Source organism: Saccopteryx bilineata, chromosome 5 (assembly GCF_036850765.1).
Source record: "Saccopteryx bilineata isolate mSacBil1 chromosome 5, mSacBil1_pri_phased_curated, whole genome shotgun sequence".
NCBI classification, from domain to species: Eukaryota; Metazoa; Chordata; class Mammalia; order Chiroptera; family Emballonuridae; genus Saccopteryx; species Saccopteryx bilineata.
The window spans coordinates 195348339-195373583 of record NC_089494.1 but is presented as its reverse complement, the minus strand read 5'-3'; the positions used below and the strand labels follow the sequence as shown (position 1 = coordinate 195373583).

Below are 25245 nucleotides of genomic sequence, written 5' to 3'. Positions count from 1 at the left end.
ACCACTGCCTGGTCAGGCAGTAAGACAGAAAGTAGTCATTTAGAGGTTCATTCAGTTTACTTCTTTCAGAAAAGTTGTCCTCTGTATAAAAAAGTTTGGTCTGAATCTCAGTTCTACTGAGATTGCTACTTATAGGCAAGTTACTTGATCTCTCTAAGCAAAGTATTGTTATGAAGTTTAAGAAAATTACCAATTTTCTTTAGCATCCAAAATATAAACAAGTGAGATCTCTCTGTCTTCTAATTAAAAGAACGAAGTTTCTAAATTAAAACCAACTTCATCCACTCTAGTATCAACTTATCTTCAAAGGGGTTCACGTGGCAGGACAAGCCCCAGACTCTTCTTAGACAGGTTATATTCCTGTGAGGAGGCTGGAATCCTGTCAGCTTCTACTTACCTTCCCCCTATAGCAGGCTTCCCAGTTATTTTTCAATTGTGCCAATAGAGCTTTGCCAGGAGAGGGCACCCCTCACCACATAAAGGTTAGTTTGGTGCAGCCAGGTCCTAACGTTATAAATTTAATTGTAATTTTTAAAAATGTGCTGTCTGTTTTTCAGTGCTGAAAGGCAGTCTAAGCAAAAAACAAACAAACAAAAAAAAACTTGACAATATATTATTTTAGCATCCAAATTTTAAAAATAATGTGGGAAGTTGGCAATTTCTATCCTTGGGGATGGTACCTCTTCTTTTGATGCACTCTTTCAGTTTTAGTGAACTTTTAAAATTAATTATTTTTTATTGTGACATAACTGACATATCACACTGTATAATTTTAAGGAGCACAATATATTGATTTCACACACATATATTGTAATATGATTATCACTGTAGAGTGAGTTAACACCTCTATCATGTTACATAATTATTTCAATTCTGTGTTAGAAATAGATAGATCAATTCTATAAGAAGATATAGCTTCTTAGCATTTCAACATTTTTAATACAATATTGTCTATCAACATAATGCTGAGGGAAGTGAGCAATTTACTTACTATTTCCAGAACCCCATGTGTAATAGATACCAGTTATATTAAATGTAAACATTTAATCTGTCATAGAGAGATGTCTAAGAAGATGTACATCATAATGTTAAGAGTAGTTTTCATTGGATAAAGGGTTTTAAGAAATTTTAAAAAGAAACATTCTTATTTGTATTTTTCTCTGTGTTGGAATTTTTTTAAAAAGTATACAATGTGTTTACAAAGATATTAAAGCTATTCTCAAAGAGAGGAAACATTAAAATTAACATCAGAGCAATTCTTTCCAATTTTCTGTTTTAGCCCAGGAAAGACCATGGTCTGATACTCAATTTGGAAGATTTTCTCTAGGTTACCAATGAAGAGTGTTTTTCACATTGTGGTCCTGAAAGACTGATGATGCCTGTTAAACATACACAGTTTCAAGTCCCCATCCCAACTACTAACTATCCTATCCCAACCAAACCCAATACAAACCAACATCTCTAGGGGTGAGGGGTTTCCTACACAGTTCTCAAGCACTCCTCATGAAATTTATGTATACTGAAGTCTAAAACCACTGCTTAGGGGAAGAAGAAAAGGGAGAATAATAAATTCACCAGTGTTGTTCATATTCACATTTATATACATTCTCTCCCTCTCTCTTTTGATTCTCTACCTGTTTTCCTGCAATCTACAGAAGGTGAAACTGAGATGAGTTAAGGGAACTGATTATCAATTTGTTCTTTTTTTTGTTTTGTTTTGTTTTTCCTTAAGTGAGAAACTAGGAGGCAAAGAGACAGACCTCCATATGCACCCAGACCAGGATTCACCCGGCAAGCTCCCTATGGGGCGATGCACTGCCCATCTGGGGCCAGTACTCCGTTTTTGACAACCGTGCTATTTTAGCACCTGAGGTGAGGCCATGGAGACATCCTTAGCAGTCAAGGCTAACTTGCTCTAATCGAGCCATGGCTGCAGGAGGAGAAGAGAGAGAGATATAGAGAAATCAGAGGGGGAGCGGTAGAGAGGCAGATGGTTGCTTCTCCTGTGTGCCTTGACCAGGAATCGAAGCAGGGACATCCACATGCCAGGCTGATGCTCTACCACTGAGCCAACCAGCAAGGGCAGAATATCAGGTATTTTAAGATTTAAAATATTTAAGAAAACACACAGAATGGCTCATATTCATGCAATCACCAACCCTTTTGTCTCCATCTTATCTCAACTTACTTGGTACTTGGGTTTTTGATGAAGCCAGTGTTTATGAAATTAGGGCAGAGACATGAGGTTTTGATTCCAGTTAGTCCAAAGGCAGCCAGTTCTACAGTCAGACTGTTATGAAATCCAACAGCTGCAAACTTGCTTGAACTGAAAATAAACAGAGGTCACAATATAATTCAAGACAGCTGCATCTTTCTTTCTTTTCTTCTTTCTTTCTTTCTCTTTCTTTCTTTCTCTTTCATTCTTTCTCTCTCTCTCTTTCTCTCTCTCTCTCTCTCCTTTTCTCTCTTTCTCTTTCTCTCTTTCTTTCTTTCTGTATTTATATTCAGTGAGAAGAGGAAGGCAGAGAGAGAGACAAACTCCTGCATTTATATTCAGTGAGAAGAGGAAAGCAGAGAGAGATAGACTCCCGCATTCACTCTGACCAGGATCCACCCGCAAGCCCACTAAGGAGCAATGTTCTGTCCATCTGGGGCATTGCTCTCTTGTTCAGCAGCTGAACTCTTCTTTAGCGCCTGAGGCAGAGGCCATGGAGCAATCCTGAGCATCCAGGGCCAACTCCCTCCAACTGCAGGAGAATACAGAGGGAAGGGAAGGGAAGGGAAGGGAAGGGAAGGGAAGGGAAGGGAAGGGAAGGGAAGGGAAGGGAAGGGAAGGGAAGGGAAAAGAGAAGGGAAGGGAAGGGAAGGGAAGGGAAGGGAAGGGAAGGGAAGGGAAGGGAAAAGAGAAGGGAAGGGAAGGGAAGGGAAGGGAAGGGAAGGGAAGGGAAGGGAAGGGAAGGGAAGGGAAGGGAAGGGAAGGGAAGGAAAGAGAAGGGAAGAGAGAAGAGAAGAGAAGAGAAGAGAAGAGAAGAGAAGAGAAGAGAAGAGAAGAGAAGAGAAGAGAAGAGAAGAGAGAAGGGGAGAAGCAGAGAAGCAGAAGGGAGTTTCTTTTGTGTGCCCTGCCTGGGAATTGAACTCGGGACATCCACATGCCCGGCCAATGCTCTACCACTGAGCCCACCGGCCAGAGTGCAGCATCTATTTCATTCAGATGTCTATTTTCCTTAGTTAAGCGTGGTCTTCTGCAGAGAAGTGTGGGCAGCACCTAATCTCAACATACAGCCCAGGCCTACTGAACCAGAATCTGTGTTCTAGAAGATCTTTAGGTAAATATGTAGGCACATTAAAGTCTAAGAAGTACTAACAGAATATTTACTGTATCCTAATATCATTTATTAGAGTGACAACTGAGTAAGTTTAAATGTCTTTTTAGAAAAATCGGTAGGGTGTTTGTTTTGTTGTTGCTGTTTCCGTAACATTTATTGACACTTATTTACTTTAATATGTTCATGGAATTCATTGGAAAATTCTCTGCATAAGTCCTATTCCTCCTTAAAGTCTCAGCGTAACTTCCTCAAAGAGGCCTTCCTGAATCCTACCCTAAATTATTTCCCTTTATATAGTAATTTTCAGTTTTCTTTTCTTTCCTTTTTTTTTTAAGATTTTGTTTATTGATTTTTAGAGAGGAGAGAGTGAGAGAGAAAGGTGGGCAGGGGAATGGGAAGCATTAGCTCACGGTTGCTTCTCATATAATATGTCCCTTGACAGGGCAAGCCCAGAGACCTCAGCGCTCCAGGTTGATGCTTTATCCACTGCATCACCACAGGCCAGTCTTCCAGTACATCTTGAATTTGTAATTAAATATTTATTTGTGTGAATTTTTTTAATGTATGTCCCTCCTACTTTTACTATAAGTTCCATGACTGTCTGGTCTCCAATGAATCCCCAAGGCCTGACACAATGCTAGACCTATAATAGGTGCCCAATAAATATTTGTCAAACAACCCTGGCTGAGTAGCTGTATTGGTTAGAATGTTGTCTTGATGTGCCAAGGTTGTGGGTTTCATCCCGGGTCAGGGCGCATACAAGAATAAACTATTGTAATTAATGCATAAATAAGTGGAACAACAAATTGATGTTTCCCTCTTTCCTTCTCTCTTTACAATAAGTAAATATGTAAATAAATAAATAAATAAGACTAAATATTTTTCAAATGAGTAAATCAAAATGAAAAGCCATTCTTATTGTCTTAGTCTCCTCATTTGGAAAGAGAAGGGAAATTAATCATATTTTAAGTGGACATTATACTTCCAGTTAGGTGTTTAAAAAAATAACATTATTGAAGCCCTGGCCGGATGGCTAAATGGTAGAGTGTCAGCCTGGTGTGCAGGAGTCCCGGGTTCGATTCCCGGCCAGGGCACACAGGAGAAGCTCCCATCTGCTTCTTCACCCCTCCCCCTCTTCTTCCTCTCTGTCTCTCTCTTCCCCTCTCGCAGCCAAGGCTCCATTGGAGCAAAGTTGGCCTGGGTGCTGAGGATGGCTCTATGGCCTCTGCCTCAGGCGCTAGAATGGCTCTGATTGCAACAGAGCAATGCCCCAGATGGGCAGCGCATTGCCCCTGGTGGGCATGACGGGTGGATCCCGGTCGAGCCAATGCAGGAGTATGTCTGACTACCTCCCCATTTCCAACTTCAGAAAAATACAAAAATAATAATAATAATAACATTATTGAGATATAAATTGCAAATAAATAAATTCAAGTAAAAGAGACATAAACTCACATACCATATAATTGGCCCATTTGAAGTGTACAATTCAAAGGTTTTTAGAATATACATGATTAATTTTTTTTAAATTATGTGAAAATAAATATAACAAAATTTGAAATTTTAACCATTTCAAAGTGTGCAATTCAATGACATTATGAGATAGACTGTTCTATACACCTGTATGGATTAGCAATTATACAAAGTAGCTGTAAATTCTTGCCAGTTAAACTGTGCTTTAGAAGATACAAAGCTGTGGAAAAGAAAGTTCTTTCATCCCCTTTTTTTTAAAAACTTAGATATTGAAGGTGTAAAAAGAAAAATTGCTAGGTTCAATTGCAGATAAAGTAAATCTTCTGTACCTTGAAAAATAAAACAAACAAAAATAATCATACCTGTGATTATTTAACACATGCCAGACACTGTCCTCAGTTATTCAGAGGCATTATTTCATTTAATCCTCACAACATCTCCATGAAATGAGATACTATAGTGATCCTTATTTACCAAAAATGAAACTGAAGCACAGGGCATGTTATAGAACTTGCTCATAACACAGAGTGGTAGAATCAGACTTTAAATATGGGCAATAAACCAGCCCTCTACATGATAAACTCTCAACTTAATTGGCTCTTAACCAAGTTTATTAAATAAAATAAAAAATATTTTATTTCAGGAGTAATTAACATAAATTACAAAATAAAACAAGATAGAATTTTTGTCTAGCACTACTGGTAAGGATATGAGGATATTTTTGAGTTGTCTTTCAATGTACAGAATATTTTATTTTTTATAATTGAACAAGCAATCATTTCTTTTTAAGCTTTATGTCTAAGCTTAAAAAGAAAAAGAGAACTTTCTACAGCTCTCTATTTTCCACAGCACAGGTTAATTGGTAGCCTTTTTGGAAGGCAATATGGCAAAAAGTATTAAGTCCATTAAAATATGCCATGCTCTTAGATCCAGTAATTTTTCTTTAGGGTATTTATCCAGAGAAAATAATCAATCATGTTTCTAAAGATTTATTCAAGGATAGTCCCTGGGGTACATAGTCTATAAAGACAAATAGGAACAATATTTAATTAAATTGAGGTGACGATGGTTTATAACATATTATGTAAGTTTATTATGAAATATTAAATCATATTCTATTATCATTCAATATCTGCATAGACTACATCGTGCTCACAACCAAAAATCTAGTTTCCATCTGTCACCACACAACTGACCCCCTTCACTCGTTTCACCCTTCCGCCATCTACTCCTCCTCTGTTAATCCCCAATCTGTTGCCTGCCTCAATGACTTTTTTATTTTGTTGTTGTTGTTTGTGGGAACAATTTTAAATGTCTATAGTGGACAGCTGTTGGTTTTGCTCATTGACGTTCATATTCCCTTATTCTGGCAATGCCACTCTGACTTTGCCAGGTAACACCCCTTCTCCCCCTACCACTCAGTGGTTGGATCTGAGTTGGGCCAATAAACTAGAGAACATTTGAAGGCATTACTGGGAAGTCCCAACCTGCTTGACTTAGAGTTGAATGGATGTTAATTTGGAACTGCTAGTAGCTGTCTTGGCAACAGAGAGGGAAAACTTGCCTGAGACTTGAATCACAGAGGCAAAAAAAAGTCCTTTTTTTGGCCTGGGCCAGTTTAAGTTTTGTGGCTTGCAACCGAAAGAGTCCAGACAAATAAATTACCCATGATAATGGATAAATTAAATAAATAGTGGCACATATATATAGTGGCATACCATAAAGAATTTGAAAATGATGTGGCATATATTGATATATATTTATTAACATGCAAAATATACATTTAAGAAATTTAAAAAGCAAGATTATGTAGGCAAATATTTTTCAATGCATGACTCTAAATTTGCATTTAAAATGTCCTAAAAGATTACAACAAATGTTTACCAAGGTTATTTTTGTATGGTGAAATTATCAGTAAATTTTCTTTTTTCTTTTATGAAAGTGTATTTCCTGATTTTTCTTAAGTGAACCAAAAATGCAGGACTATATGAAAACTCAGAGTTAAAGATCTGAGTATATTTAAAGAATTTTGTATTTTTGAACTTCTGGGTGAATTTGTTGAGACAAATGAAAGCTACAAAGAAGTGGATTTCTTCTGCACTTCGTAACATTATATCAAATTTCCTATTCTTGATTCCAGAGATTGATCAGGACCCAATTTTGCCATGCTGCTAACTTGAATGCTACAAATTGGTTATTTGAATTGACAAGATAAATTAGCCAGTTTTGTGGCACCCAATTGATTTATTTTTAACTTTTTTTTTTTTTTTTTACAGGGACAGAGAGAGAGTCAGAGAGAAGGATAGACAGGGACAGACAGACAGGAATGGAGAGAGATGAGAAGCATCAATTATCAGTTTTTCGCTGAGATGCCTTAGTTGTTCATTGATTGCTTTCTCATATGTGCCTTGACCAGGGGCCTTCAGCAGACTGAGTAACCCCTTGCTCGAGCCAGCGACCTTGGGTCCAAGCTGGTGAGCTTTTGCTCAAACCAGATGAGCCTGAGCTCAAGCTGGTGACCTCGGGGTCTCGAACCTGGGTCCTCTGCATCCCAATCCAACGCATCCGACGCTCTATTCACTGCGCCATTGCCTGGTCAGGCTAACTTTTTTTTTTTAAGATTTGACTTATTGGTTTTAGGGAGAGGAGAGAGAGAGAAAGGCAGGGAAGTAGGGAGGAAAGGGAAGCATTAACTCCTAATAGTTGCTTCCTGTATGTGCCTTGACAGGGTGAACCCAGGGATTTGAACCAGCGACAGGTTAGTCTAGGTTGCCTTTTTATTTCATTCCAACAAATAGGAGCCAGAGCATGTATGATTAATTCCACTAGGATATTAATCTGTTTTTAAATATTAAATTTAAGGATTTATTTAATTTATTCCGATATATTCTAATTTTCAGCATGCAATCAATATTTTAAAAATGACTGATGAGATATTCTGCATTCTTTTTTTTTACATTGCCTTCAAAATCTGATCTGTAGTTTATACTTAGAGCACATTAGCCACATTTTCAACTGTTCAGTCACAAAGTGTGGCCGGCCTCCCCATGTACGCTCCAGTATGCAGAGGAGGCTGGGCACAGTGGGCAAGAGGACAGGCTCTGCAATTCAAGTTCCTGTATGTGCCCTGATTGGGGATCGAACTGGCAATCTCTGTACTTTGGGATGGTGGTCTAATAAACTCAGCTATGCAGCTAGGGATAAACTCCATAATTACACAACCCTGGAGCAGTTGTTTTACTTCTTTGAATATTAGTTTCTTTCTCTGTAAAATGGGGTGATAATAATACTTCATTGAGAAGACTAATTGACAAACATATAGTAAATGTTCATTTAATAAATGTTCATTTCTTTCCCCTTGAATTGCGTTGCCAATAAATAGTAACAGAGCCAGAGGGCCAGCAGAGCAGAAACAGAGGTAAACGGCCTGGATAGTTGGCAAAGAGGACGGTCACGAGGTGACTATGCCGCAGGTAAGCATCCAGATGGCTCCAAACTACCTCAGGCAGTTTGAGGAGTTAGGCCAGGGAAAAGCAGTTTGGAAGCTAAAATGAGGTGGGGCCTTACCATTTTGTGCAAATAGAGGGTAGTGGATTTGGAACATAAATTCAATATGTATCCTCTTGTTATCAAATACTGACAGGACTCCAGATTTTATGTTAAGTGCATTACATTATGTAATTCAAACTTTATAGCACCCTGATGAATTAGTCAGTTGTTATGTTAGCATTATGATATAGATGAGGAAAATGACACCCAGAGAAGCTGAGTAACTTGCCAAAGGTCACATAAGATTAATAAGTGACTGAGTCCAGAGTCAGAACATCATTATTCATAGTAATCACATCTAGTAAATGACCAAAATGTTTATAGTATGGACAATAAATTATTATTTGATCATGTGATGCAATACTATCTATGCATGAAAATTGAACTATAGTTACCAACAGCAACACGGATAAATCTTACATAGTGTGATTTCATGTACATAAAGACCAAAAATAGGCAAAATTAATCAATGGTGTTACAAGTCCATACAGGAGTTACCTTTGGGAAGGAAAGAGGGATTGGTGGTTAGGAAGAGTTCCGAAAGGAGCTTTGGGGGTTTTATAATGCTCTATTTTTTTGACCTGCATGGTGAGTTGAAAGATGTGTCCACTTGCAGTAACTCATTGAGCTGTACATTCATAATTTCTGCATTTTTATAAATGTATGTTATACTTCAATAAAAAGATTGTTTTAAGAAGCAGCATCTAACTTAATTGCCCATTTGTTATTAACCACAACTGATGAGCATTGCCTTCTGCTGGGTGAAATCTTCAGTGTGTCGCTGGGAAAGCTTTGCCATTGATCAGATATAGAACAAAAAGCAGAGTCGACAGAATTGAGCATAATTGTGGTCACTAAGAATCATCACAGCCTGACCAGGCAGTGGCGCAGTGGGTAGAGCGTCGGACTGGGATGCTGAGGACCCAGGTTCGAGACCGCGAGGTCGTCAGTTTGAGCGCAGGCTCATTTGGTTTGAGCAAGGCTTGACCCAAGGTCGCTGGCTTGAGCAAGGGGTTACTCAGTCTGCTATAGCCCCACGGTCAAGGCACATATGTAAGGTGTCACAATGAAAAACTGATTGATGCTACTCATCTCTCCGTTTCTGTTTGTCTATCCCTATCTATTCCTCTCTCTGTCTCTGTAAAAAAAATAATAATAATAAAATAAAATAAAAAATAAAAAAGAATCATCACAGACTGCAACAGCTCCACCAGTGAGATCTCAAGGTCCAAACAGTTCTCTGAGGGCAAGCAAACCACAGATCTGTCCCAAAGCTGGAAGTGTGCAAACACTTGTGTAATTTTAACCCTGACTTTTAGCCTAAATGGTGCCTTTGTATGTGACACTTCTTCTTACTAACTGACTGCCATCTGCTGGAAAATCAAAGTCTAAAAGGACTTGAATGTGAACGGCGCCCCCCTGAATTGTGTGGTGCACAGACAGCATCTGTTCCTCCTGCTTTGACTGTACTTGGTGAAAACCTTTACTCATGTTGAAAACACCATCACTAGTCACCAAAATGAATTAGTTTCTCACACAAAGCAAATTCTGTCTTGATTATCACTGTAAAGCTCAGTGAAGTATAATCATAAGGACTATATATTTACGATGGCAAGAGGAGGAAGAAGAGAAACAGGTAGACAACCCTTTCAATTCTCTAGTCCCCTTTGCTTGCCTGGCGCTCAGACAGAATTTGGCACAGCAGTGGAATGTAGGCTCATCATTGCCATGTAGGAGCCTAGCAGCAGTACCTGCAACTATTTTTCATCAAGAAGGTAAAGAAATGTAAAATTTTATTAGCTCTTGATGGTAAGGGGCTAACTGCCTAATTTATACTGGCTCAGAAAGAGATAAGATACAACCTGGACACTATAGGTCTCTTCTGTGACTGCATCAGCAGTTATTTTATTCTTCTTTAAAAACTCAATCCATGTATGTCTATATTTATTTTTAAAACTATTATAAAACAAATATACGTTCAGAAAGAAAGAAAACATGGATAAACAAAAAGAACAAAATAAAAATTTTTTTTTTGCCATTACATAAGAATAACCACTCTCTAGGCGTGGTTATATAAATGTTTTAGCATATATCCTTGCAAACTTTTTAAATGCAAGGCAAATATATATATATTATAAACAAGTTACCTGCCCATGTCTATGTCTATAAACTTATACAAATTCTCTATAGCTACATATACAACTATATCTATATTGTGTCTAGAACTGAGATAATTAATTCCAAAAGAGCACAATGGTGGAAGACAAATTTGAACATTATTTGTATGCATATTTATTTGCACAATCATAACTCAACTTTTAAAGGTGATTATTTGCTAAACTCCAGAAACAGCCAAGAACTGTTAGGGTGTGTGAAACCAGTAGGATCACCTTGGCTACACTGGCCTCGCTGATCAATTCTTTACAGTGTACATAGAGCATACCATTACTGTGCCTTGCTTGCTATAAGTTCTTTGACTATTAAAATAATGTTGATTATTAAATAAATAACAATTACAATTATTTCACAACTCTATTGTTTGAATGCTTGTAATGTTTAGAGTCCCAGATTGTACTCTCTGTCTTTAAAGTATTATTGGCACATTATTTTATTCAAAACAATTATTAACTTCTGTTCATGGTATTGCTCTTCTTTTGTAATTCCTTTCTGCTAAAAGAGATAAGAAATGCTTGAAGGAGGCTTCTAATTGGACCATTTCCCTACAGCTACCTCTACAACAGTCAACAGAGGAGGGGATTAGCGGTTGATAACGCTGTTCCACAAGAGACTTTGTGCAAACGAAGATAAGCATGGACCCTGACCAGGTAGCTCAGTTGGCTGGAGCAAGTTCCTGATATGCCAAGGTTGTGGGTTCAGTCCTGGCCAGGGCACATACAAGAATCAACCATTGAGTGCATGAATGGGTAGAACAACAAATTGATGATTCTTTCTCCCTTCCTCTCTCTCTAAAATCAATAAATTTTTTTTAAAAAAAGCTAAGCATGAGAAAGAGTGAAAGAACACATGTCTACTTACCAATAAGCCATTAAAAAGGGGACCACAGTATGCCCAGCTGCTGAAGCCACGGTGACAATATGGCCATGATTATTTTTCATCATTGCTGGAAGAAATGCCTTTGTAGTCTAGAAATCATTTTTATAAGACAGAAAAAAAGATTTTATTTCTGATTCATGGACTTAGTGGGCATATTTTGAAACAAAAGTATATTTTGTTACCATTGTTTCTGGCATTAAAAATACCCAACTATATTAATTGCCAAATATGGCAATATAAAGCAACTGGAAAGGATGCCCAGATTAGAAAAATAAAAGTAAATGATGGATACTGAAAACTTTAATAATTCATTTCATTTAAATTGTGAACATAAGTTCACTGTTCCTTTACCTTTTATTAATGATGTCTTGTATCTTAATATGAAATTGTTAAAAAAGTTTGGTTAGGTCATCAAAATATTGAAGTGAACAGCAATCTTCTGAATAATTCATGCAATAAATATTTATTGAGAACATATCATATGATGGGATTCAGAAACACAGTAAGACAATACCCCACATTCCAATAGAGGCAAAAAAGATGGGTAAGCTCATGTCAGGAAAATATAAAGACATATGTCAGTAACTCGAGCATGTTAACATAGCATAATATTACATTTTCACCAACCAACACCAATATTCTTTTGAGATTACTCATACCAAACCCACATCCAAGAAAACTTTCAGGGATCCTTTCAGGAACTGACTATTTCGGCAAAATTTAGAATCCTCAGAAACTCGCGCGCGCGAGTGTGTGTGTGTGTGTGTGTGTGTGTGTGTGTGTGTATTTGTATGTGTTTAAGACCTTGAATGGTGAGTTTCATAACAAAGTTTACATCTGGGACCAGGATATAATGGAAGGACTGAGTCTCATGTGACTCTGAAGGCAACCAGGGTTCTCCTTCTACGGAATCACAGAAGATGACTCAGATGACCCCTACGCCCTCCTTCATCTCTAAGGAGACACAGAGATATGAGAATCGAGCTCAGAATTAATGTATACATAAAACCTAAAGTTTATTGTTATTTATTATTATTATTATTATTATTAATTTTTTGAGGGCAGAGGAAGAATAATTGATGAGAGTTGGCTGTAGCATGAAAAATGATCTTTTTGTATATTATCCTTGGTACTTGGAGAAAATTAGCACTGAGGTGATATGTCTTTGTGTCTACGGAAAGCTCCTTTTTAAACTTAATCTTTGAGCCCTACAAAAGAAAACGTTTTTGTAAAAGAAATCATACTTACCCAGAAATGTGCAAGTACATTAACTTCAAAAGTCTTTTCAATTTGAGGGTCTTGTGTAGCAAACAAATCTGATGTATAGACTACACCAGCGTTATTTATTAGAATACTAACATCTCCGATTTCTGCCTTCACCTTAAAAAGAAAAAGAAAAAGAAATACACATTATTAAGCAGTATGAGGGTAGCTTGACCAGTTGTGGCACAGTGAATACAGCATCCACTTCGGACGCTGAGAACCTAGGTTAGAGGCCCTGAGGTAGCCGGCTTGAGCACAGGCTCATCTGGCTTGAGTGGGGGTCGCCAACTTGAGCACGGGATTGTAGACATCATCCCATGGTCACTGGTGTGAGCCCATAGGTCTCTGGCTTGAAGCCTAGAGTCACTGGCTTGAGCAGACGGTTGCTGGCTTGAGCAAGTGTCACTGGCTTGGCTAGAGCTCCCCAGTCAAGGCATGTATGAGAAGCAATTGATGAACACCTGAAGTGCCACAAGTCTGAGTTGGTGTTTCTCATCTTTCTCCCTTTTGCAATCAGTCTTGTCACTTTGCTCTATTGTTTACAGCTCAAGAGGTACACGGCTAACAAAAACATAACCAGTGACAAATACGCAGCTTTCTTTTTTAAACACTACTTTAAAAGGTAAGCCAAGAAAAGATTATTTAATTGGCAAATACAGGGATTATTATGAGGAACTATGTAAAACTGACTACACTATTAAACTGGCTACATCTTCTATTCATTTTTATTGTCACTCCATTCTATTACTCCTCAACCTTTCTCCTTGAGGTCACTGTAAATTAAGGGATAGCAGTGCAAGAGTATCTCAGTCAATATTTTTATGGTTCTTTGAGTAAGCTTCTTGGTAGATGGACCCTAAAGGTACAATGCATCTGTTACAAATTGTGCTCCAAATAAAAGTTAGCCTCTATTAATAGAGCTATCGTTATTTAGATGGGGCTGCAGTTGCTGGACTGAAGGGGAGGTGGCAAGTAGCCTATTTAAACCTTTCACATGTGTAAGTGCAATGCATTTTATAGAATTTCATGATCTCATTTAACTCTCACAAGAATTCTATGAGGTAGCAACTCTTACTATGCTTGTTTTAATGATAAGAAACATGACGCCCTGGCCGGTTGGCTCAGCGGTAGAGCGTCGGCCTGGCATGCGGGGAACCCGGGTTCGATTCCCAGCCAGGGCACACAGGAGAAGCGCCCATTTGCTTCTCCACCCCCCCTACTTCCTCTCTGTCTCTCTCTTCCCCTCCCGCAGCCAAGGCTCCATTGGAGCAAAAATGGCCTGGGCACTGGGGATGGCTCCTTGGCCTCTGCCCCAGGCGCTAGAGTGGCTCTGGTCGCGGCAGAGTGACACCCCGGAGGGGCAGAGCATCGCCTTCTGTTGGGCAGAGCGTCGCCCCTGGTGGACATGCTGGGTGGATCCCAGTCAGGCGCATGCGGGAGTCTGTCTGACTGTCTCTCCCCTTTTCCAGTTTCAGAAAATAAAATAAAAAATAAATAATAAAAAACAGAAACATGAAACACAAATGGTTTTCTTGTCACATCATTATTAAAGGTCACATGGAATTGGGATGCTCTCAGATTTTCTGACCTGAGAGACCAAGACAAGCCTCCAATGTCAAATAGAAAGGCAGTCAGAAGGAGGAGGCCTGTCAGTATCCCTGTGGAACATTAGTGGGTCATTCTGAGGGTTCCTCAGCCAGAACTGAATTTCATCAGGTTACATGTAAATTATTAGAGTCAAGCAAAGTTATTTGGCCCTTGATCAACACAATTTGTACCTGTATCCTCATCTCTCATGCAAGAGGAAAACTGTTGTTCAGATCACTGCCCCTAAGCTATGAGAAAAACAGGACATTTTATGCAGTTGAATTGAAGATGCTGTCACGCTTCCAAATTAACATGCCAAAGCATTTTCCCAGACCCTCTGGATCCTTCCTTCATCCTCGAGCTCCCCACTGTCACCTACTGTCTCCCCAGGATGAGCAATGTCGATTTGCACATTTCTTAATAATGAAAACAAGCTGAGGCCCTGGCTGGTTGGCTCAGTGGTAGAGCGTCGACCTGGCGTGCAGGAGTCCCGGGTTCGATTCCCGGCCAGGGCACACAGGAGAAGCGCCCATCTGCTTCTCCACCCCTCCCCCTCTCCTTCCTCTCTGTTTCTCTCTTCCCCTCCCGCAGCCAAGCAAAGTTGGAGCAAAGTTGGCCCGGGCGCTGAGGATGGCTCTGTGGCCTCTACCTCAAGTGCAAGAATGGCTCTGGTTGCAACAGAGCAACTCCCCAGGTGGGCGGAGCATCGCCCCCTGGTGGGCATGCTGGGTGGATCCCGGTTGGGTACATGCAGGAGTCTGTCTGACTGCCTCCCCATTTCCAACTGCAGAAAATACAAAAAAAAAAAAAAAAAAGGAAAACAAGCTGAGAGGCTTATTGTTTAGGTGGCATAAAATTGCCTGACACAGCCACATCAAAATAGCTACTTCACAACATCTGACAATCACATGTCATTGTGTATAGTCTGTTTAAGCATACAGTCAGTACATATCAGAACAATTTCAGTAAGACCATTGTTTAAAATACATGAATTGTTTCAAATAGTCAAGTTATCTTTTCCAAAAAAGCCTATTCCCAATGATCTGGAAAGAAATGCTTTCCATTTAGGAAATTAACTCCCCTTAATAATGACTTGTAACAAAATGATATAGGTAATATTGGTGATTCTATTGTAATACTAATGACTAATTCATACAAAGTGACTCCTGAGCACCAGGTACTGTTCTAAGAACTAAATTTACATCATTAATTCACTTGATCCTCATAAAACCCTTTAGGTAGATACTGCTGTGATCTCCATTTTATAATTGAGTAAAGTTAGGCACAAAGAGGTTAAATAATTGCCCAAGCTGAGATAGCTAGTATTACCTGGAAAAGCATTCATTTCTATAAAGGAGGATCATTGTTCATTTAAGTAAAATACTTATTTTGAAATACAGATGGTTATTATCCAAAGGGCTTGATCTTATTGTACCCCTTTCCAGGAAGGTCATTTCTCGCCCAGCACTGGCTTGGGTAATTTCTATCTATTCTTCTGACATAGCAAAGGCTTAATCAACGATAGTGGCATCAGTTTGAATCAGAATCCTTTTTTTTTTTTTTTTTTTTTTTAGTGAGAGAGGGAGAGACAGAGACAGAGAGGGATAGACAGACAGGAAAGGAGATGAGAAGCATCAATTCTTTGTTGTGGCACTTTATTTGTTTATTGATTGCTTTCTCATATATACTATGATGGGGGTGGGGGCTCCAACCAAGCCAGTGACCTTGGGCTAATGCCAGTAACCATGGGGTCATGTCTATGATCTCATGCTAAAGCCTGCGACCCCACACTCAAGCCAGGTGAGTCTGCGCTCAGGCCAGGTGAGCCTGCGCTCAAGCCGGCCACCTTGGGGTTTTGAACCTGGATCCTCTGTGTCCTAGGCTGACACGCTACCCACTGTGTCACCGCTGGGTTAGGCTGAATCTGAATCTTTATACTGTATTGAATCAAACAATCCAGTAGTGAGATCTGGAAAGGTGTACTTTAAGGAATTTGCCCAGGTAATTGTTACTGACCTTTCTACCATTACCGCATTTAGTTAACAAGTACATTTGTACATTTAGGAATGTGTTCAGAGGAAACCCTTTTATATATAGGACATCTCAGTTGTATACAGACAAGGCAAATAATGCTTTGTAGAAAGAGATACGTCTCTGTCTATGACCAAAGCCTGCTAAACAGTTAGGTTTATCCTGTCTTCCTAACTGAGTTCTTTGACTGGACCTCAAAAGACCCAGTCAGTGATTCTGTAGTGCCACCCAAGGATTTAGCTATATCAGAATCAGATAAGTGAGGAGTGGGTGCTCAGGGTACTAAACAGGCAAATTCCTGGGCCCAGCCCTCGACCTCCTGAAAGAAAAACTTCTAGGGTGCTTAATTTTTGTAACAAGCTCCCCAGAACACAATCAAGTCTGGAAATCTCAGTTCTGGGTTTTAGTTCTGGGTCTGCCACTAGCTAGCTGTACAACCTTAGGCAAATCACAAAACTTCTGTTAGTTTGTTGTCTGCACCATGACTGGATCGTCTCCAAAATCCTTCCCACCTCTGACACGGTGATTCTAACCAAACTAAAATTTCACCTTCTTCGCTGAGCTGTAAATATCTTCCCGATTGCTGCAGTCTACCACAAAGGCATGAGCATTGGCACCCAGCTTCCTGCATTCAGCAGCTGTTTCCTCAATTCCGTGCTGCGAAAAGAAGGCAAGGAGAACAAAACAAATGATATGAGCATGTTATATAAACAGCTGAGAATCATTAAGAGTGTCAGATTATTTGAACATTGAGCAACTCAGCTGACCCATCGTTTTGGCAAGGATGCAGGTACACTTTGCTCTCAGTACTCCAAAGAGCCTCTTTTAGTTGGCACTGAATTTAAAGCAAGCTTTAAAAAGGAAGATAAAAAGCTTAAAATACTAGCTTTGTACTATAAATTTTACATTGTGAATATATGTATGTATGTATGTGTGTCTATTCCATATCAGGCTTTAAAAAATAACATTAATCTCTTTTTCAGTCACTACAAACTACTTATGGATATCAATTTTCTGGCTGTGAAGTAAATAAATCAGTTAATTACAATTCTTTCATTCATTCATTCACTCATTTTTTCCTACATGTTAATGTGTAGGTCATATTTATAATGCTTAGAAGAGACTTGTGGACACAAATATGAATGAGTCAGAGTCCTGACCAGAAAGCTCACAGTGTAATATAAAGGAACATAAAATAAACATAGTATTTAGGTACGACCATAAGAGATTGTTATTGTTTTATAATAAAGGATTGAATATTGGCCATTTCATATAATTCTCACTAATATATTGTGATAAGTATAATAATAGAGCTATATAGAAGCAATCAATGAGTGCACAACACTATACAGAGTGCACACTCTCTCTATAGAGAGATATGGGAACACAGAGAAAGGGCGTGCAGTGCAATTCAGGAAGAAGAGGTACCTGAGTGAGTCTTAAGGGTGAGTAGAACAGCCGTGCAAAGAGGAGGCAGAGCATGTGTGGCATAGTGTAAGTAAAGGAACAGATAGGAGATGGGTTCTCTGGGGAAGCACTAGAGGATTGGCATTGCTGGGTCATAAAGTTCAAGGCCAGTGGAAGTCCAAATTAAAGCATATTATTTATATATGTATATTAAGTGTACATTATTTCACATAATCCTCCAGCCCTCTAAGGTAAGTACAGGTATTTTATCCAGTTCGCAGAAAAGGAGCCTAAAGCTCTAGGGAGTTACCCATGATATTGGGTAAGTTATTCATGAAGAAGTGGAGAGCTCAGATGAATCTGACCACACCACAATAGCAGGCACCTCCTTGACTACACCAGACTGGACCAAGCCTAGTTCGCATCTTTCTTTGCACAGTAACTATTTAATGTCTATTTTCCTTACTAGAGTGAGGGCATGGGAACTTATTTACTGTTTGCCACTGTCTTTTTAATGTCTAGGCAATACTCAGGAAGTATTTGTTGATTGCTCTCTCATTCATTAGGTTGGACCTCTTCTACTTCACATCCCATGAATTCATTTTTTTCCCCATTGATTTTAGAGAGAGAGAGAATGGAATAGAGAGAAGCACCAAGTCATTATTCCACTTAGTTGTTCTATTTGGTTGTGCACTCATTGATTGCTTCTTGTACGTGCCCTGACCAGAAATGGAACCCACCACCTGGGAGTGTGGGAGCCACGCTTTATCATTGAACCACCCAGCCAGGGTCCATGAATTATTCTTTACACCATTGGATGTTAACTATTGTGTAAGGCAGCAATTTTCAACCTTGTTCATCTCACACCACATATAAACTAATTACTATAATTCTGCAGCACACCAAAAAATATTTTTTTTACTAATCTGACAAAAAATTGGTATCATTTTGATTGGCTTACAAAAAACCCTTAATTACCTACCCTTTTTGCGCCACTGTGACTTTCTTTTTTTTTTTTTTTTTAGTGAGAGGAGGGGAAGCAGGTAGACACCCACATGCGCCCTAACAGGGATCCACCCAGAACATCCACTAAGGGTGATGCTCTGCCCATCTGGAGCTGTTGCTGTTTTGCTTAGCAAACTAGCCATTTTTTAGCGCCTGAGGCTGAGGCCACAAAGCCATGCTCAGAGCCCGAGACCAACTCACTCGAACCAGTCAAGCCATGGCAGCAGGAGGAAGGGAGAAAGAGAGAAATAAAAGGAGAAGGGGAACAGTGGAGAAGCAGATAGTCATTTCTCTTGAGTGCCCTGACTGGGAATCAAACCTGGGACATCCACATTCTGGGCCCAAACTCTACAATGAATCCAACTGGCCAGAGCCTCCACAGTGACTTTTAAAAAAAATTAGGTGCCTGTACTTGTACATAAGGATTTCTGGTATGAAGAATTAACTGATTAAATGCAACTTTGTTATGTGGCATGACCAATAAGATGCAACTGTATTATTTGACATATATATATGGTTTAATATGGCATTCAGAGCAGAGAGCTACTGTTGTGTTGGCTGTTGTAATTTTTTTTTTTTTTGACAATCTAAGGGGAAAGAGGTCAGTGCCCCTGACTAATAGTCAGATATTGCATGTTTTAAATATTCTAGCAGCATACTGAGTGAAAGTCACTGGTGTAAGGTGTATCTTTTCAGGCTTTCCCGGAACCTCTTTGCACATCAAACCCGGGCCAAATAAAAGGTAAGATTGTAAGACCTTCTCTCTTCCTTAAACCTATACCTGTTCTTGTAAAACTCACATTGAAGACTATTCTTATTTTAAAGATTTTATTTATTGGTTATAGAAAGAGGAGAGAGAGAAAGAGAGAAGGGGGAGGAGCGGGAAGCATCAACTTGTAGTAGTCTTGTAGTAATAGCTTCTCATATGTGCCTTGACCCGGCAAGCCAGGGATTTAGAAATGGCACCTCAGCATTCCAGGATGATGCTTTATTCACTGCACCACCACAGGTTAGGCTATTTATCTATTTTTAGCTTATTGATTTCAGAGAGGGAGAGAGGAAGGAAGAAAGAGAGAGAAAGAGAGAAAGAGAGAAATAAATATCGATTTGCTGTTACAGTTATTTAGGCATTCATTGGTTGACTCTTGAATGTGTTCTGACCGGGGAGCCAACACACAGCCTTGGTGTATTAAGACAACTCTCTAATCAACTGAGCTACCTGGCCAGGGCCTCTTTTTTTTTTTTAATTAATATGGGATTATTATTATTACTATTATTATTTTTTTTTATATTTTTCCAAAGTGAAAAGGGGGCCAGACTCCCGCATGTATCCTACGGGGATTCACCCAGCATGCCCACCAGGGGGCAATGCTCCCTGCAATCAGAGCCATTCTAGAGCCTGAGGTGGAGGCCATGGCCATCTTCATCGCTAAGGCCAATTTTGCTCCAATGGAGCCTTGGCTGTGGGAGGGGAAAAGACAGAGAGAAGGGAGAGGAGGGTAAGGGTGGAGAAGTAATGGTGCTTCTCCTGTGTGCCCTGACCGGGAATCGATCCCTGGACTTCCACACGCCAGGCCGATGCTCCACCACTGAGCCAACCTGCCGGGGCAAATATGGGATTTTTAAAAATTACTCTTGGAAATTATTTTGGCATAATAATATTGGTTCCTTAGACCCATTTACCTCAATAATTGCAATCAGGATTTAAAAATAAATTTCCCCACTGATAGAGAGAGAGAGAGAGAGAGAAAGCAACTCCTTGGTGCACGGGGACGACACTTTATCCACTGAACCATCCAGCCAGGAGGATTTTTTTTAATAGGTACAAATCTCTTACTCTTTGAATATGCTAGCTAAAACTATTACTTTTTCGATGTGATTAAGATTGCGAGATCAGTGAAATCAAGTTCCGTAGGAAATTTCAAATTATTTTCATGGCAAAAGTGGGGGTAAATTTACAATGTCTAATGGGCAGGAACTGAGAATCTTATCATCGAGTTCCATTTATCATGTGATGATAAATACGTTAATTAACCAATGTTCCCCCCCTCATCTATTAAATTGCAATAATAATTTTTTTTTCTACTACTTTACAATTATTCTGTAAGGGGTTGTTGCCTGCAAAATGCAAACATGTCCACAGATTAAAGGTACCAGGAAGTAAAACAGTACTATTACCTTATTTATATCCCACAGAACCAGTTTGCTTTTGAGTTTGGCAAATTCATAGGCAGTCAGTCTCCCGAGTCCATGCCCAGCTCCAGTAATCAGGACGATTTCTCCAGCGACTGATTTTCTCCTCTTAGGAATGAAAAGCTTCAAGAAAGATTCTAAGATGAAGACGATCAGTAAGGGCAGAAGCAGGAGGATGTCCAGAAAGAACTTCATTTTTGTTGCTGCGAAGATTTGTTTTGTTTACCAATTACTCCAAATTGCTTGGGGGAGAGGGAAGTGGGTCGTTCCGTCTAACACCGGAGACAGTAAAAGCCCAGAGCAAGGAAGGGCTCCTTTATCAAAAAGAAACAAACAACTCTGGAACCGTTCCTTCCGCTGGGCTGGGCTTGGTCAGGTCCTTTGCAATTGGCTCAGGCTGCAGTGCGGAGGGACAGCTCCCAGGCTCAGAAACTGGGAGGGACAAAGTCCGGAGGAGAGCCAAGCTTCCTCGTTCTGCTTCGCACAGCCCCCACGAGCTGCGCGGCTCCGGTCATCTTTAACCCGGTTTCTCCCGGTCTCGTGAGCCAACCTTGGAGCGTTAGTGGCCACTTGTTTTCCAAAATTTGGTCAATTCCTCTGAGAAATGCTGCTTCCTCACATTTTAGTATGAACTAAGCAGGATTTTTGGAGGACAGAGGAAATTTTGTCCTTTCAGGAAAATCGATAATCAAGACCCAGAAAATCTCTGATAGTATTAAAGGGGATCGTTTCCACGAGGAAAAGCAGTATATTTGGATAAACTTTTTTCACTCAACCTATTAGAATTTGTAGGAAAAAAAATATATAGTACCCGTTAGTAACTGTATATTTATCCAAGTTAGTAAATCACTGCCCACAGAATGGGTAATACAATAGAAAAATTTTGTCTGAAGATTATAACTTGTGCTCACGTCGGCAGCACATACTCTCTAATTGCAAGGACACAGAGAAGATCTGCATGGTCATTGTGCAAGGATGACGAGCGAGATCGTGAAGTGTACCATATTAAAAAAAATATAGCAATTTTTGGTTTAGTAGCCTATACATGCCAGTGTTACTTTGTAACTGGTGATTTAAAAAAAAAAAAAATCCCAGCGAGTGGTTATTGGAAGGAAAGACCAAACTCTGGGCTTGTGCGCGGTAAGAGTTTAATGTCTGTCTATGTATTTTTCCAATTCAGTTCATGACGGTAATTGAATTGGGGGCTTTTTGCAAGAGAGTACAGTGTTTAGGAAGACACTTCTGTTGGCTCGTTGAGTAATGGTTACCCCTTATACTTGAGGCAGGAAAATCATAAGAAATGGAAGTTCGCGAATAATTTATATTCCTGCCTCTTGCTTTAAGCACCCTAAAGCGACACCGTGGAGTTCTTGAAAGTTCCAAATCTCTTCTGCCCATCTTTCTTATGACTCCCAAATCTGTTCACAGAAGTACAAACATACTTATAAAAAGCATACAGTTTCCAGAGTTTATTTCATTTCATTTTCAAAAAGCCTCCTAGGAAGCTTAGGAAAAAAAAATTTTCTCTTTATTTTATAAATGAATAGATCAGTTAGATTGACTTTTTAAAGTTCCCACAGAAAGTTAAAACTTGGAGCCAGTCACAGGGTCAGTGTCTGTCAAACTTGTTTTGCCTGATACCTGTAGGAAGAAATCACCTTTTCAGTGGTGACTTCAGGTATGTATATGTGTTTCCTTTTGTATATGCCGACCTGAATATACAGTGAGGCTCTGACTCTATTTGTTCTCTTAGAAAATTGTATTAAGAAAAAACTGAGTAGTTTTGATGCACTAAGTTGACCAAGGAAAGAGAAAATCCAGTGTTTGGAAACATTCATACGTGAATCCCATATGTGTATGTGACTGGACCTCCCTGAGCATGTGTTCTAATTTGTAAAATTAGGATGTTATTGGTACCCTACAGATTATTGTTAAGTTGAAATGAGTTAACATAAAGCACAGAACTTTATCTACTATTCATCTCTGTGTAAATTATAATTAACAGTAATATAATTAAAGGGTAGATGGTTTAGTGAGTGATGATTAGCCACTAATTTGATATAGTGGTAAAGTATGTGATTTTATACTATACTGCTCACAAAAATTAGGGAATATTTTATAGCTTCATATTCTTTTTGAAATACCCTCTAATTTTTGTGAGCAGTATATATTTGTGGTTTAAAAAATACCTTTCATTAAGAGAGTGTTACATATTTTATATGTGGAGCATCTTAATTTCATGCTGCCTTCCCACCTGTTGTAGTGACATTAAAAAGATAACAGAATAAGGGATTCCTCAACAATGTTTTGAGCACTTGCTGTGTGTGGCCAGGCATTATGTTGAGTGCTTCACATACCCAATGGTTCTTTTTATCCTCTCAATAACCTTAGCAGTAAGCTCAGTTGAGATCTCTATTACATGACTGAAGAAAGAAAGGATTAAGAGAAATTAAGCAAATGATCTGAGGTCATAGTATAAATGGTAGAGTTGAATTTAAGCCTAGGCCATTATGACTGTGCTAGGTTGGCTTCTTTCTTAGGGCAAACAAGAAAAGCTAAACCAGTTCTAAATCACTATTAAAATCCAAAAGGATCAAAACTCCCACTATTTATAATTCCAACAGCATTCATAGCACCTCCCTCTGCTATCATTAGGTTACATAACAGACTAATTAGCAAATAGACTAAGAGTACAACTGTTAAACAAATGAGTTTTAATTCCTGCCAATGTTTATATTAGCTATGTAATATCTGGTTAATTATTTACCCTCGTCTGAAGTCTTAGTTACTTCATCTGTAAAATGGATGCAATAGCAGCTTGCTTGAGTAAATGAGATATTTAAACAGCACAGAGCATGACATCTTACATACAAATGTACATAATGAATGATAGCTATTACTATAGATGAACTGGTCATCTGTAAGGCTCTAGCTCTGTAGAATCCTAGTGGATTCTGAACAAAACACCACCATACTTAGCAATTACACAACCTTTTCTTTTCCTGTTACTCTAAAAACTACCGAGGAAGAACATCCAGAATCGATTGCCAGACCACTGCTAAAGGCGGTACTTCAAATAGTTTTCCTGCCCTTCTGAGTTAGAAGCCTTCACACTTGGCTCTGGAATCTAGATTTAAGAGCTGGAGGGAATTAGATGTCAGCCTGTCCAGCCGCGTCTTTTTTCCTCCAAGTAATAAATCTATAAATTCAAAGTAATAAGTATATCTGGTTTAAAAATGATTCAACAGGGCAGATATTAAAAACACAGTTTTAGTCTGATATTTGTCTGAGTCCTCACATAAACTACTGTTAATACATTTAGCTGTTCATTGCAGAGACGACTTACAAGCCTCTAATATAGGCTTATGGTAGACAGTAGACATTACAAATATTGATCAACTTAGGACCTATGCAACTTACGACCATTTGACTTTACAACCACAATCGCTAACCACGACTGCTCCGTGTCTGGCAGCATATGACAGTGCGGACTAGCTTCCGGCAGCACTACCATCTCCATGTGCACCATTTCAACTGTTACTCCAGACTTGGTACAGCAATTGGCGTTTTGTGTCTTGGATATTTTCATCAAACCCCTCCCAAATGTTTACCAAGAGGAAATTGTCTTTGCAAATATTAAACCAGTACTGGTAAATGCAGTGTTTTACTTAAACCTGATGAATGTAAAAATAAGAAACAAAATGGTGTAGAGATGATACAAATGGCATAAAATGAACAAAGAAAATTATGATATATAATAATAATGAAAGAAAATTATGATAAAATATGACTTAAAGATTTTTATAACATCATTTCACAGTACTGTACATACAGCCTACTCAACTTACGACCAAATCGCGTTATGACCAGTATGTCGGAACCAATCATGGTCGTAAGTGGAGCACTAGCTGTAATCAGTTTTCTCTTGTAACAATTGAGGATGTAGCTCACTCCTCCCCTAACTCCGTCCTCCCCATGTATCCTTTCCCAATATAATTATGTCATTATCTCTATTACTTTTATATGGTTATATTTGAAACTTTTTATATCTTATTCCAGCAACTACCTGCTAAAATGTTTGCCTTCCGATTGTGAAAGAGGTGGGTATACCCTTTTCTTCTCCTCAGCTGTCCATTTCTATTTCCCAGCTTCTATTATCTATACATTTACTTTTTTTTTTTTTTTTGTATTTTTCTAAAGCTGGAAACGGGGAGAGAGACAGTCAGACAGACTCCAACATGCGCCCGACCGGGATCCACCTGGCACGCCCAGCAGGGGGCGACGCTCTGCCCACCAGGGAGCGATGCTCTGCCCCTCCGGGGCGTCGCTCTGCCACGATCAGAGCCACTCTAGCGCC

The 25245-nt window shown here is 39.1% G+C and overlaps 1 protein-coding gene and 1 non-coding gene across 2 annotated transcripts in view; one reads left to right on the top strand and one right to left on the bottom strand.

Moving 5' to 3' along the window:
* The window catches only part of LOC136338308 (estradiol 17-beta-dehydrogenase 11), a 42182-nt gene extending 20939 nt beyond the window's left edge, over positions 1-21243 (bottom strand). The window contains exons 1-5 of the mRNA XM_066280586.1: positions 20874-21243; positions 16833-16940; positions 12651-12782; positions 11385-11491; positions 2189-2326 (exon numbers count right to left, since the gene is read on the bottom strand). Coding sequence (XP_066136683.1) covers positions 2189-2326; positions 11385-11491; positions 12651-12782; positions 16833-16940; positions 20874-21083 — 695 coding nt within the window. The 5' untranslated portion in view covers positions 21084-21243. The remainder of the gene's footprint in view (positions 1-2188; positions 2327-11384; positions 11492-12650; positions 12783-16832; positions 16941-20873) is intronic.
* A 548-nt stretch (positions 21244-21791) lies between these two features.
* On the top strand, positions 21792-21898 carry LOC136307137 (U6 spliceosomal RNA). The gene has a single exon (XR_010725823.1). It is a non-coding gene; the product is annotated as a U6 spliceosomal RNA (small nuclear RNA).
* Positions 21899-25245: the final 3347 nt, after the last annotated feature.